The following is a 14652-nucleotide window of genomic DNA, read 5'->3' on the forward strand; positions in this document are numbered from 1 at the left end:
ATAAGGTTGGACCTAGGATGACCTCCTGCCAGCCAATTCCAGTGTGTGTTTGAAATGCATATTTTATTTTCATTTCCAATACTAAACTCTGCCTGAATTCGAGTGACGCAGCATTGTGTGCCGCTGCAGTTAAAGCAGGCACAGCTGCTACACACACAGAGAGCACCAGTGTGAACGTTGGCCACTGTGGGCAGTTTCAAAAGCGCAGGGTTTAGCATTCGCAGAGATAGCTGATGTAATAAATAGCCACGTCACAGTATACGGTAATAAGAAATACATTTTTCCGGCCGTACTTGGATTATTAATAAACAGGCCTCAGGTATGAAAGTGAAGATTATTGTTTTACCCTCTCATACTGTTTTGACACCATATAAAACTGCACTGCCCTGGATTGGGAGGACCCAAATCTATAGTTCAATAATTGGTTATGCTATACCCTATTTACATTGGGCTGATATGTTTTTTCTTTAAAGCCTGAGTAAAAGTAAATAACACTCTTTGCTATTTTCCATATCTTGTAAATATATCTGCTGTTTTTAATAATTGTGTGGGTTTTATTTTTCAGTCCACCTATGAGGGACTGATTGCTGCTTACTGCAGTGAAGGAGATATTGAAGGGGCAAGGTAGGTTATTCAGGTAGTGTCATGGAAAGTCTGTTGTGTTCCAGCTGGCAGTTGAATGCTAGACACTTTTTTTGTGTAGTCCTCTTCACAAACCTCTTTCTCCTTTTAAATCAACCCTATTAACTATAATGGTCAGAACCAGCATTATCATTAGGACCTAGGGATATCACAGAGGGGGTTTACCCACTGTACCATAACTGTAAATTACATTAAACAAAAACTGGATTATCCACTGCAATATCAGAACACTCCCATAAAGATATGTATTCAGGCTGTAGTATGGCAGATTGCTAGTAGTAGGAAATACTGTCTCCATATGGCGCACTTTGTAGTGATAACCTACAATGATCTATCCATATAGTGGTATCCAAACAGGCATCTTACTGAAATGTAACCTTTAACAACAGTTGTCCATAAACTTACTGTATAGTGCTGAAACAGTTAGTGCAGGATCCAAACGTTTGTAACATTTCTGTTTGCAATCTTGAATTAACCTTAAATTATTATAATGTGGTATTGTATAATGTAATAGCTAATACATACTTCTCTATATCGACAGCATTTAGGTGTTTAATGGATCGAACAATGGGGTACGTTTGGTCTAAAAGAAACGTGATAGTTACGGATCCACAATCTGTGGCATACATTATCTAATTGAACATTTAGAAGGGTTACTCTTTTCAGGCTGTTTTCAGTCACTTTTATATTTCACTATGGGTTTATTAACTGTTGTTAAAGGTTACATTACACAATCTGTGGCATACTATATAATCAGCTAATTGAACATTTTAAAATGGTTACGATTTTCAGAAGGTTTTCAGTGAGTTTGAATTTTATTATATATATATATATATATATATATATGTTTTGCTGTGTTATCGATGACGTCATAATAGCCTATTTGACTTTTACCCCGTATTCAATTTGGTATAAGTATCGCCTATGAATAGCAGGCGGAAAAAAGTGCAAAATTGGGGTTTTGGGGTGCAATGTTGCGGGAACCCCCGTGCAGCCTTCAGACAGTCCCCCAAAGGTAATCTGTGTCAAAAAAAAATACTTAAGGACACCCCAAAAAATGACTTTGAAAAAGGGGGCGAAAAAAAAAAATGTTGGGGTACAAACTTAAACACTAGTGAACTTGACTCTGGGGGGGGTCCCCAAGTATGCCCCAAGTGTTTTTTTGATTGCAGATGCTTGCTGCAGGTGGATTTTTCAACTTCGCTTTAGTAACTTTTAAATATGCTGACCCCCCATTTTCAAGTACCTCAAATTTGCTGGGATAAGTTATTTTTTGGAAAAAAAAGCTCCTAAATACTATTCTGCATCACGTATAGAAAAAACGCTATTTAACAGCTATTGAGCCCGTTTAAAATCACCAAATACCTTCAGCAAGCCAAATCGGGGGGTACCATAGGTAACCCCCATGTCAGAGTATCTTTTGGGGGGTGTCAGGCTGATTTCACCAAAAATGACAATACTTTCCGCCTCTTTAAGTTTCGTCGGGTCCCGTTTTCGTGTACTTCCATATTAAATACGGGGTAAAGCAGGGACGGCCGCGATACTTTTCTGCCTGCAGAACAAGCGAAGTAGGCGGAAAGTCCGGGACGCGAAAAAGTATCGCGGCTCAGCTCAAATTGAATACGGGCCCAAGTCTGCTTTCTGTAGGTCTGAGCGCTTCTTCAGTGCTCTGGACCAGAGAGACCAGCTGCCAGCATGAAGAGACAGACGTCTTACCATGAAGTTTGGAGATTGTCGGGGTCATTCAGAGTCGGTCGCAAGCGTTGAGCAATCGCAACCGACTCGATGTTGCCCCACTGGGCATGCGCACGACGAAGCCGGCTCCGTTGTGCGCATGCGCGAGACCCAGCTAGCGACGGACGCTCTGTCGCTAGGGGTCTCGCAGCAGATGTGGCGAGCTGTCGATGGTGAGTGACAGCTCGCCCTGTTTGGGAGGCGGACCGGGGGCGTGCCTGCCCAAACGGAGGCGTTCCCGCCGGAACGCTTGCCGTTTGGGGGCGGCCCCACTGACATCATTGCTGATGTCAGTGGGAAGCTTCCTGCTCGATCAGAGCAGGAAGCTCCCTGGGGCTTACGAGTCTTGAACGTCGCGACCATCACCCATGTCGGTCGCTAGAGCTGTGGGTGTTAACCCACAGCTTAGCGATCGACAAGGAGGCAGTCGTTCGGGATGCAAGCGGCCGCCCTGATTCTGTGCGACCGCTTGCAACTAACGACCGCCTCTGAATGAGGTCAGGTGTGCTTAGAAAGCTCAGTTCTGACTCCTACTGGTTATAATATATGCATATTTATTATGGGATTCTGGGTTCTATTTACGAAGCCTTGGATGGAGATAAAGTACCAGCCAATCAGCTCCTAACCTACCATGTCACAGGTTGTGTTTGAAAAATAACAGGAGCTGGTTGGCTGGTATTTTATCTCCGTCCACTTTATCTCCATCCAAAGCTTAGATAGACCCCTCTGTCTCTTAAGGAGCATACACACTAGATGATATGCTCCCTGAGCGATATCGTCTAGTGTGTCCGTGGCAGGGTGTGCTCTATGTCATTCATGACATTGAGCACACCCGCTGAACAATATCATTAACGACATCGTTCAGCGCCGGGCTCTCTCCCCCATTCCCCAACATGCAGCAACCTAGCAATCAACAATAATATTGACAGCGAAAAAACGTTTAGTGCAGCCCCTGAGTAGAATAGAGAACTCTTTACAAATCCTCAAAATAATCAAATGAACATATAACAACTTCTACTCAGATGGCGCAAATAATGTGAAATAGTCCTTACGTCAAAGAAAAAAAGTTCCTTAATATCTGGATATAGTTCTTTCAATCTCTTTTAAGGACACAGATCTTTCTCCATGTACACTCCTTCTTCAATGAATTCCTCAATGATTTGTATAAAAAAGAACACACAACATGGTGCAATATAGCCAATAAAAAATTTTGGGAAAGGTTTTATTTTCACATCACATTCACATTTAAAAAAGACTTTAAAGCACATACAACCACATAGGGTATAAATGGGTATCAACTTGCTTCTCTCAACAATATTTTACCCTCCCAGATGGAATAGGCTTTTGAGGCTCAGAGTCCTAGGATTCTCCCTCCTCCTTCAGGCAACGGAGATGCCCCCCCCCCCCATCAGTCTCAACAACGCGCGCTGCTTCCCGCCGCGTTGTGCGGGCGGAAGTGACGTCATCTTGAAGCACCCGGAACCCGAAATAGGTCTTAATGCATTCCATCACTCCCCGGAACCAGAAGCAGAAGTGCGTTCCACCATGCGTTCCACCTATTTCTAGGACAGGAAGTTCTATGCACTCCATTTTCATGTACAATAGGAATATATGTTCTGTAGCTTTAGTTCCACCAATGAGGATTTTTTGGTCCTTTTATAGACCATACTTATTCTTCCCAGTCCATTAGAGTCCATAAATATACAATAAAATATATAAAAAAAAAACTACAATTAATAAGGTAGATTCTAAGAATAAAACAAGGTATATAGAGATATTGGTTAGAAATTAATTATGAATTATATATAAAATAAATATTATAAAAACCATCACAGAAAATCATAAGAACCATTTTAATTCAAATTCACCATTTAAATCATTCTGGGTGAGAGTACCCAATTTATAAATCCATTTCATTTCTGATTTTGATAATCTGACCTCCATATCTCTACTTTCCCATGTTGATTTAATGGTTTGAACCCCCCAAAAGGCTTTTGTTTTACTTGGATTTGATTGGTGCTCTTTTTTTAAAATGCATGGACACTGTATGAGTTTCAAGACCCTTTTTTAATGCTATAAAACATTGTTCGACAATCGCATTTTAAGATTTCTGCTTGTTTTGCCTATGTAAACAAGGCCACACTGGTATTCTAAACCGTAAATAAAAATGTTTGAATTGCAGGTGATAATCTCTGATCTGATGAGTTTCTCCTTTTACCTGAAATTCTTTAATTTTACTTTGACCCTTAACTACCCGACACATACAACATAAACCACATCTGTGGAATCCATGATTTCTGCTACTTGTCCTCTGTTTTTCCTCAATTGCACTATGCACCAAATTATCTTTAAGATTTCGAGCTCGTCTATATATTGTGGTTTTTCTGGTATTACATCACCAAGAACAGGGCCCTCTTTCAAAAGGACACTAGTTCAATTTCTTTAAAATTTGAATTATAATTACTGATGAAGGACCACTGATGATCTTTAGTCGTTTTGTCCTTTTTATTTTCTAATAAAGTTTTTCTCTCAATATGTTTCACATTCTCAAAAACTTTAGTACTTTTATCAGTATTATAACCTTTATCCAAAATCTATTCCCCATTTCAGTCAATTGTTCATTGCAAACATCATCTTCTGTGCAATTACGTTTTACACATAAAAACTGTCCAAACGGAACCCCATCGAGCCAATTTTTATGGTGCTGACTCGTGATGTCAATATAGCTATTGGAGTCCGTACTTTTTCTATGGGTTTTGGTATATAGATTATCCTCTTTCACATATAGACACAGATCTAAAAAGGTAATTTCAGTTTTACTGATAGAGAATGTAAAATGAATACTAAAATCATTGGAGTTTAAAAATTCACAGAATGTTTGGTAGTTCACCTGAACCTTTCCAAATAAACAGTACGTCATCAATAAAATCTTTCCATGTGACTAGGTCTGCCTCCAGCTCATTATTACGCCAAATCATCAGATCCTCCCAATACGCCATGTATATGTTGGCGTAGCTTTAGCTTGGAGCAAACCTGGTCCCCATGGCAGTACCAACAGTTTGAATATAATGGGACCCATCAAAGTAAAAATAGTTGTTGTTTTTTTTTGTTTGTTTTTAAATGAATAAAATACTTTTTTAAAATAAAATCCTTCAAATCTATAGAAAGATCCGATCTGTCTAAAAAATAAGATACAGCTTGTATACCCTTTTCTGTATCGATAATAGTATACTGGGTGAATACATCTCCACTCCCCAAGATGTAATCATTTTGCCATTTAATAGTTTCTAATAAATTTAAAACGTCACCAGTATCTTTTAAAAAAAGCTTTGGTCTGTTCCACCAAGGCTGGAGATAAAAAATCAATCACAGCCGACAAGTTTGATGTGATATATTTGTACCTGCCATGATAGATCTTCCTGGATGGTGGAGGGGGTCCTTATTGATCTTGGGTAGTACATAAATAGTAGGTACAGAAGGACATTTAATATTAATAAATTCATGTTCCGATTTGCTTTCCCAGTAAGTTCCTCAAGGCCCTTCACAATTCTTGTAGTGGGATCGCATTTTAACTTCTTATAGGTGTTTCCCCTTTCCAACTGTTTAAAAATCTCTGCCATATAGGCATCTTTATCCATAAGGACCACACCTCCACCCTTATCTGCAGGTTTAATGATTAGATCATTGTCCTCTCTGATGGATTTCATTGCCTTGTGTTCCTTTTTGGTAAGATTGCATTTTCTCATTTTATTACACTTTAAAACTTTGTTTACTTCACCATTTACTAATTTACTAACAATCAATAAAACTGCATTTTAAATTGGTGGGATAAAATGTAGATTTAGATCTAAACTTTGATAATGTACCAGTATCATCAGTGCAGTCCTCAGCTTTATCTTTATTCAAAAAATATTTTTTTTACTGTTAATTTACAAATAAATTTGCTAAGGTCAATAAAAAATTCAAAAGGGTCAATTTGACTCGTGGTGGAACATTTTAACCCTTTTTTTAAAACTGACTTCATCTTTTGTTAATATCCTTTTACTCAAATTAAATACGTTTAGTAGTTTCTTTTACTCTTTCCAATTTTATAGGGGTATTATCTTTATTCTTACTTTTGTTTAATTTCCTTCCCCCTCTATTACCCCTTTTTTGTTTTAATGTTGATCCTTGGGGGTGCTTTGCTGGATCTCATTGGTAACTGATTGTTTAGTGTCTTTTTCTTACTTTGTAGCCTCGATCTAAAAAAGGAGATTCTATTTCATCATCCCTTTCCAGCACCTGATACCTATTACTGTTTGATATCTCAAAATCTTTTCTTGGAATTTGATCATTTCTCCTTCCATTATTAATAAAATTCCATTTCTTCTCTTTTGCAAAATGTGGTTCATCTTGTTTCCATTTTTTCTGATACCTATTTGGGTGGCTTTGTTTCTCTACTCTTACCCAATCAGGATCTTTTATTAAAATTTCTATTAAAATTTCTTTTGTATTCCATAGTTTTTTTTTCTGTATTCTAAACTGATTTCTTTCCATCACATTACTATTTTTTATTAGTAATATTTTTTTGTGTTATGGTTTCCTTAATTATTTCCTCACCCTTTTTTGTACTATCTTCAGGATTATTCAAATCTCTGTAGTATTTCCTTTGTTGTCTTTCTTTCAACTCCTAGTTTCCTTGTTTAACTTTCTAATTTCTATTTAAATTTTCTAAATTCTATTTTAAAATCTTCAAGGTCTCTAAAAGGTTCTATTAAAATCTGCAAACCATTTATTTCTTCATTGAGAGCTTGGAAGTTTTTCTGTCGCTCCTTAAGGATTAACCCAATTAGTTTAAGTGAACATTGTTTTAAAATCATATCCCATTCTTTTAAAAAATGTCCATCCATAAGGTTGAATGATGGTGGTTTATGGCTTTTAAGTCCATAATATCGTCAGGTTGGCCTGAATGTTTGCCAGATGAACGATAAAGATGAACGACCTGCGGGAACGCGTATCGTTGGTCATTTTATTGTTCAACGTTTAGGTGAAAAAATGGACGATAAAGTGAACGGTAACGATATCATTGAGTCGTCCACTTTAATTGCCCAGTTTGTACGCACCTTTACTGGTTCTGCGATGTGTGTGTATGTGTTACGTGTGTGTAATAAATAACAGGATTTTGGTACTTACCGATAAATCCCTTTCTCCGATTCCACAGGGGACACTGGAGTTCAAGACAGTGGGGTATAGACGGTGGTAGAGTAGAGCCTGGCACTTTAAATAATTTAGAAGTGTGACTGGCTCCTCCCCCTCTATGCCCCATCAGCCCCAGTTTAAGAACTGAGCCCGAGAGGAGACGGAGGACAACAGGAAAACGAGGAGAAGGAGAAGACCACAGAACGGAACAATACCGACTGAAGGAAAACAGAGGAAACCACTGCAGGGAACACATGCAGTCACACAACTATATAAAGACCCACAACAGGCAGGTACGCCGCGCCGGGCGGGCGTCCAGTGTCCCCTGTGGAATCGGAGAAAGGGATTTATCGGTAAGTACCAAAATCCTGTTTTCTCCTTCATCCACTAGGGGACACTGGAGTTCAAGACAGTGGGGACGTCCCAAAGCCAACCTCCCGGGTGGGAAGCGCGGAGAACATGCCGACCCTTCGGCCAACCGAACAGGGACCGCATAGAACCGGAGGTTCAACGGAAGGCAAGAGCTGAGAATCAAGTGTCGTGAGCCAGGAGACAAACAGAACTCCGTGCGGAACAGACACAGAATACCACAACGTACAGTAGTCGAATGGAATAAGCGGCTAGCGAGAAAACACCCTCAGATGAGAAGCATCAGAACACTGTAAACTCAGCTGAAAACAGACCAAGCCATACTGTTGGGAGAAGAGAACTCCTACCCGAATCCATAGGAGAAGGGCAGTAACCCGAGAAGAAACCTCAAGGAAACCGTACCAGAGTCGGAAACAGGAAGCTGCCACATTTTGCAGATAGCAGAATACCAGCACTGCTGGACATAACTCATATAGATAGAAGTATAACGATACCAATCTACAAAAACAGAGAGTCCACAGACTCCTCACAAAGAGTATACAGGGAGGTAAAAGTCAAGGCCGCACAGTCGCCCTGAACCCTTCTGGAAGTCCAAGTACTACAAAGTTGTTAACCAGCGGAAGGATGAGACCATAGAAATCTCCAAAGAGAGGAGATCACCCTGGCCATGAGGCGGCTTCGAGAGGATTGAGATTACAATACCTTTTCAGAGGGTCAGACCGCAGTACAACCCATGCTGAGAACAGGAATAAACCAGCAACTGAAACCCTGACGCTAAAGAGAAACAACGGACAACTTCCAACATGATGGAAGTGCATAGGCAGTAGTAACTGCTGGCCTGAACATAGCATGAGAAAAACCAGGAAGATACCAGTCAGGTACCTGTCAGTATGATAAAAATATCAACAGCTACTGAACAGGAAACCCACCAGGCCCCCTGAGTGGAACATAGTGACTGTCACACTTCTATGTAAAGATGTGCAGTAGCCCAGAGATGTGCTTTGGTCCATAACGCCAACAGATTCTAGTAGAATTGGTTCTCAATGTTGTAACTATGCACCCACACTCCAGGAAAATTCTAAAGTGTAGAGCCAACTGATTAAAAGAGCGGATGGCTGCTAGGAGGCAGTAAGGGAGAAGAACTCTATGTATGTCAGTTTACATGAAATAGGAGCCTCTACCGAGGCATTAGTGGGTAAGCTCTCACCTGTGAGCGACCAGAAGCCCTCTGGCCGAAATGTAGAATGTCACTGACCTGTTCTATCGCAAAGCAACCCGCCACATTAGGAATAGAGAGTAGCTTCAGTGGGCTAAGACCAATGGTCTACAGCACATACTTCAGTCTGGAGATGTGCAGTAGAAAATACTGTGGAAACTAGTAAAATGTTAGTGGAGACAAGAAGGTCGTAAAACAGGACTCTATACCTGAGCCTGTTCCATTAGAGACGTGTATCTGTAGATTATACTTATACCCCAAAAACGGTCTGCTAGTTTAAGTATCCTTACACCAATATTTACAATGTGTATTATGCCCACCAATCTAATATAACCCAGGTCTGTCCCTGCCTAAATCGGTAGGTGGCCCTAGGCCTTCAAGATATGAATTGTACCTAAGGGCCCTTTAGACTCATTCTATTGAGATATGCGACAATAATATGGAGTACCGGAATCGATACTGAGAAGGGTACCTGTACTTAGACATAGAACTCGTTAGTTATCCCAAGCAAAGAAGGGAGTGATAACCCCAGTAGGGTTAAACAGAAAACAGGTTTTTGTTTCCCAATTATTAGGAAATATACAAAGAATGGGCATCTTACAAGCTTGCTACCAAGTGCATCACTGTAATGATAATAGGTCCCCCGAAACGGGGCGCCATAGATATAGACTGACATGAACCGAGCTATATAAGTATATATCCTTATATACATGTGACATGTCTAGGGTCCATGCTAGAAGCAATGCCTTAGGGAATTGTGACTATCACTATGTAAGCTGCAGCACATGACTTTAGATTATAGAGCCACCATATAATATGTATGGATATAGCCTACAGCTTCTGGTAATCCCAGGCGGCTTCCCATGCGTGGTATTATAGGTAACCTAATGCTTGTGGAAGTATAGGCCTCCTACACATATACATGTATATACACACACAACCCAATCCCCCGGGAGAGATTGTGTTAAGCGGAGTTATTGTACCAACTTCCGCATCAGGAGTCCAGCCTCCAATCGCAGCCTTCTATCAATATGCTAGGTATCCGACATAAAACTGATAAGAACAGATCCTACCCCTGCCTTATGGGAAGGATAAGAAGCGATATCCATATAGGCATACGCATACCTACATACAAATTTAGTAGGTGACGATAATATTGTAAAACTAGAACATGAGCAAAAATTAAAGCCATGGAAGGAACTCCAAGGACAAATTTCATTCTAGCATGTATATGTTTCTACTACAGGGCTAGTATAAAATACAATATACATTATATATTTATATATACATATATATATATATATATATATATATATATACACACACACACATATATACATACCATACCCGTGGCTTACCCCCCCGCAGGGGGACTGCTCATGTACCGCGTGTGGCCGTCACTCAGCTACTGCTCAGGGGCAGGATATGGTAGCTGCGTGCTGTCCCAGACTGGTTTCGATCCTGGGACTTCTGTTACAGGTGTACTCGCCTTAGCAGGTGAGCCCTTTTAGCGCCAGATTAACCCACTTTTCGAAGTGGGAATCAAAAAGACTACCTCAGTGCTGTGAGGCAGTAATGCCAACAACTACACTAGCCGCACGTTACTAACCTCTTCCTGTATGTGCTGCCGAAGGGAACACATGAGATATAAATAGATGCACATATGCATACCTCCTAAGGTAAGCACAGAAAACTGGTGAAAGGTTTTAAGACCAGCCTATAATGTAGTATATGTGCTGCCACATATATGCATGGGAAGTCTCTTTAAGGCGAGCCCATGTGAGGCATAAGCCTGGGGATGGGACGCCAAAGTGTGCTAACCCTGGGTGAAGGGTATGCTATAACCATAAGTTCTGGCAGCAGCACCAGAACAGTAGAGCTAGTACACCATGAGGCTATGATACTTCACAGGCTGAGATATCAAGCCATTAGATTAAGCTAGGCGCCCTTTGTTAAAGAACGAAGGGAAGCCTGCCAAGCGGCGCTGCATTGGCGGGACTGTCTCGCCAACCCCTCGCTTCTAGCTGTGATGCATCGATTGAACTGGCCTCTTTCAGAACCGCCTAACGTGGTGTTATGCGCAAAAGGGAATTGGGCTAGTGCCCATACAGCTAGCAACCAGCTATCCACTGTAGCTAGCACTAAACTCCTATTATACAAGGACAGGGCCTCCCCTACCTTTTGCGCTGAAGCACTCCCAGTGTGGTAGTCGTAAGAGACCCACGCTAAAGCACTCCCTGCTGCAGGTAGTGCACTGAGCTATACTGCTTGTGGGCAGGCAGTAACTACAGTCCTTAAAAGGGAAGCAGGGGGGCTGTTTTTTCATGAATACCGCGCTGTGCGTGTGCAAACTGCTACACTCCAGTTAGCACAGCGCTGCTAGCCCCCTTATAGTATAAAGCGGTGATGCTGTCCTGCTGTGACAGGAGTGTGATGGTCGTACAGCGCTGCATCGTGGAGCCGCATTGTGCTGGTATAACGTAAGGCTATTAGCCCTATGTTATAGCTAAATGGGAAGCCTGCTCAGCCCAGCCAGGAGCTGCGGGACGCGGCATCTCCTCCTGAGATTTAGATGAGGAGCGTTGAAATTGTTAAAATGAGCCTAAGCAAAAACAGTGCTGCCTGCACCGGGAGAACATACAAACTCCACACAGCAAGAGCCGTGGAGAGATTCCGAGCCCTGCGCTGATACTTATTTGTAGCTAGCACTTAAAAGCACTCCCTCCTACTTCTACTTTTGTGCTAGCAGCACTCCCAGCGTGGGAGGGGGAGGGAGTCGCATTAATTAACCCTGTTGCAGGAGTTAGGAGGCAGCCGCGCTCATTCAGGCGCTGGTCTGCACTGCACTGCATCTTTAACCAGCGGTAGGCAGTGTGGCTGCCCCGCTGGTTGGGCTGTTGTGTGCTCGCAATTAGGGCCGCGAAGGGGGCGTGGCTTTGCCCCGAGTGCGGCCGCCATTTTAATACTGGGGGGCTACTGCTGCCTGCTTTAGACGCGGCCGGATGCCCTCCCAGGTACCTCTGAGGTCCCTTCACGGGGGGACTAATACCGAGTATGTCTGCGCAGCCGCGCTAACGGACCGGCAGACCGCGCTGCTCTCAGATGAGGGCTTAGAGCACGAGCCCCACTACAGATGGCGCGGCTCTTATTAGACGCGGCAGTATGTATGACGCCCTATCAGTGTGTGCGCGCGCGTGCACTGTAAGGCTCGCCTCTGCCCACTTACTAGGAAAAAGTGGGCTGGGCGTAATGTAGGGAAGACATCCTTCCTCCCGGCCCTTCTGAGCGGGGTACGGGAGCATCAGCAGACACATCTATAAGGCTGGGCCCTTGTCTCAATAAGGGAAGCCTCTATACGCGGGTACTCCTACACCAAGGATCGTGCTGCTTGTCAGCGCTGCCTCATGTAGAGGGACTCGTCTGGTCTCCTGAAGCCCGCCATTACACTACCAATGGCAGATGGCAGGACCTCCCCTGTGCTACACTATTTAGTGAGCAGCGGTGCGGCGTCTGTCATTTGTGTGATCTTACTCACACCGCCCAGCGTTTCTACTCCCATATAGAGAAGGGAGGAACAGGCGTCTCAGTGACAGTCACGGAATCACTGCCGCTTAACACGCACTTGCAGGGGCCCGCGCTCCATCCCCTCGTTAATAGGAGGGGGATGGCTAGGTATAAGCCAGAGACCCGGACGCTGACTGTGAGTGCAGCGGCAGGTCTCGTCAGCAGCTCCGACACTACCACTTTCACTGGCAGGGGGAAGGAGCCGTGTGTGACAGCCATGCAGTGTGCGCTGTCCCTGAGCCCAGCGTTTTGGCCCACCACTCCAGCTAGTCAGGAGTAGTGGGATATACTTACGGACTGCTGCGGCCGGGTTGCTGGGCAGGGGGGCAAATGAGGAAACCCGGACACGAACCGGTTTCAGTTGTGGCGGGTCCTCATGGAGTCCGATGACTCTGTTTAAAGTCCCCCCTCAGGGTCACCGGACACAGACTGCAGTAGCCGTGTGGTGCCCTCCCGGCGGCTCCCACGTAGCAGGCAGACTGCCACAGTAAGCAGCCTGCCTGTCCTCAGCTTGTTAAATAAAAATAAAAATTAAAAATTATATGAGAAAGGCTGGAGACAGCCTCATGTGCGACCGGCTCTCTCGGGCACATTCTAAAAACTGGGGCTGATGGGGCATAGAGGGGGAGGAGCCAGTCACACTTCTAAATTATTTAAAGTGCCAGGCTCTACTCTACCACCGTCTATACCCCACTGTCTTGAACTCCAGTGTCCCCTAGTGGATGAAGGAGAAAAATATATATAATATATTATTTTATGGGAGGTTTAACCATATCCTGACAATGTTATTTATACTAGATACATTTGTTTTGATACAGAAAGTGTGGTTTTTAGGCACTCATCTACAGACTATACTATTGACCATCTATGCTGATTTACATATACTTCAGTTTATAAGGAAACCAATGGGTACTTACAGATGTCCTCATACATCTATCCTCCGTGTGCTACAAGTCGCGTTATACATAACACATGAGCGCCGTGCGACTCAGTAGCGTCGAGAATCTTTCTGTTCGGCTTTTCACCTTAAAAACGTAGCATTTCACATGCAGATGCAGCTGCAGTAGCACACAGTATATAGGCAGAATCTAGGCATGCCGCATATCATTTTAATCAGCATAAGCTGCTTGTGCATCCTATTGACATAGCTTTGCGAAATGTTCAACGCTATCAAGTCGCACCATGGAATGGTGCGATCAGAAGGGCTGTTTAACGCTCAAGGAGGCTAGATGTATGTGGACACCCAGGGCAGGTGCTAAGCTCTTCTGCCGCTCCGTACTTGCTCCTGTGCTCTGCAGAGAAGGGAGTTACTTTGTTTGTGTAATGCCACATCCTGAAAGAAAATAAATTTAGCTCAGAAAGTCTGGTCGTTTTGCCACATCTAACGGCTTCTTGTGATCGCTGGTCCTGTATATATCTGATGTATGACACACTCTGCACTTTTTATGAGGCTGAATATAGCTTGTTTTTATTGAAAGAATCAAACAATTACAGCAAAACGCATACAAATGCAATAATGAAATAATGCAATAACGCTTGTTAGACATCATCATAGTTTCCAACCAACATTGAAGTATAAAGACACATATAGCACTTGGAATTACAGACCAGTAGGCAAAAGACTGCCGGATAATGGTGAGGGGGCATTAAGAAATTAGGCTCCAGATGGAAATAACAAGGATAGCAGCAAAAGCAATCATTAGAAATAGGGAGATCCTTGTGCCAGAGTTTTTAGATTATACCAAGACGCCAATCCAACCTCATAATAAATTTGATGATCGCTTGTTATATGCTAATTATGCCCCCTCCATTGACTGGCCACACTCACTCTAATATCAAGCATTTGAAAACCCCTCCTCTAGATATCTTGCGCTTACCCCTGGTTGTTCCTACGGAGTGACTAGTAGGATGATAGATCTTCCTACTTCTTGTTTTTGATGTCCTGTCCT

The 14652-nt window shown here is 42.8% G+C and overlaps 1 protein-coding gene across 1 annotated transcript in view; it reads left to right on the forward strand.

Moving 5' to 3' along the window:
* LRPPRC (leucine rich pentatricopeptide repeat containing) overlaps positions 1-14652 on the forward strand; it is a 219141-nt gene that overhangs the window by 22795 nt on the left and 181694 nt on the right. Inside the window, exon 5 of the mRNA XM_088477278.1 lies at positions 566-624. Within this exon, the coding sequence (XP_088333404.1) occupies positions 566-624 (59 nt within the window). The remainder of the gene's footprint in view (positions 1-565; positions 625-14652) is intronic.

The sequence above is a fragment of the Taudactylus pleione genome, unplaced genomic scaffold (genome assembly GCF_031769625.1).
Source record: "Taudactylus pleione unplaced genomic scaffold, aTauple2 ptg000201l, whole genome shotgun sequence".
Lineage (NCBI taxonomy): Eukaryota > Metazoa > Chordata > Amphibia > Anura > Myobatrachidae > Taudactylus > Taudactylus pleione.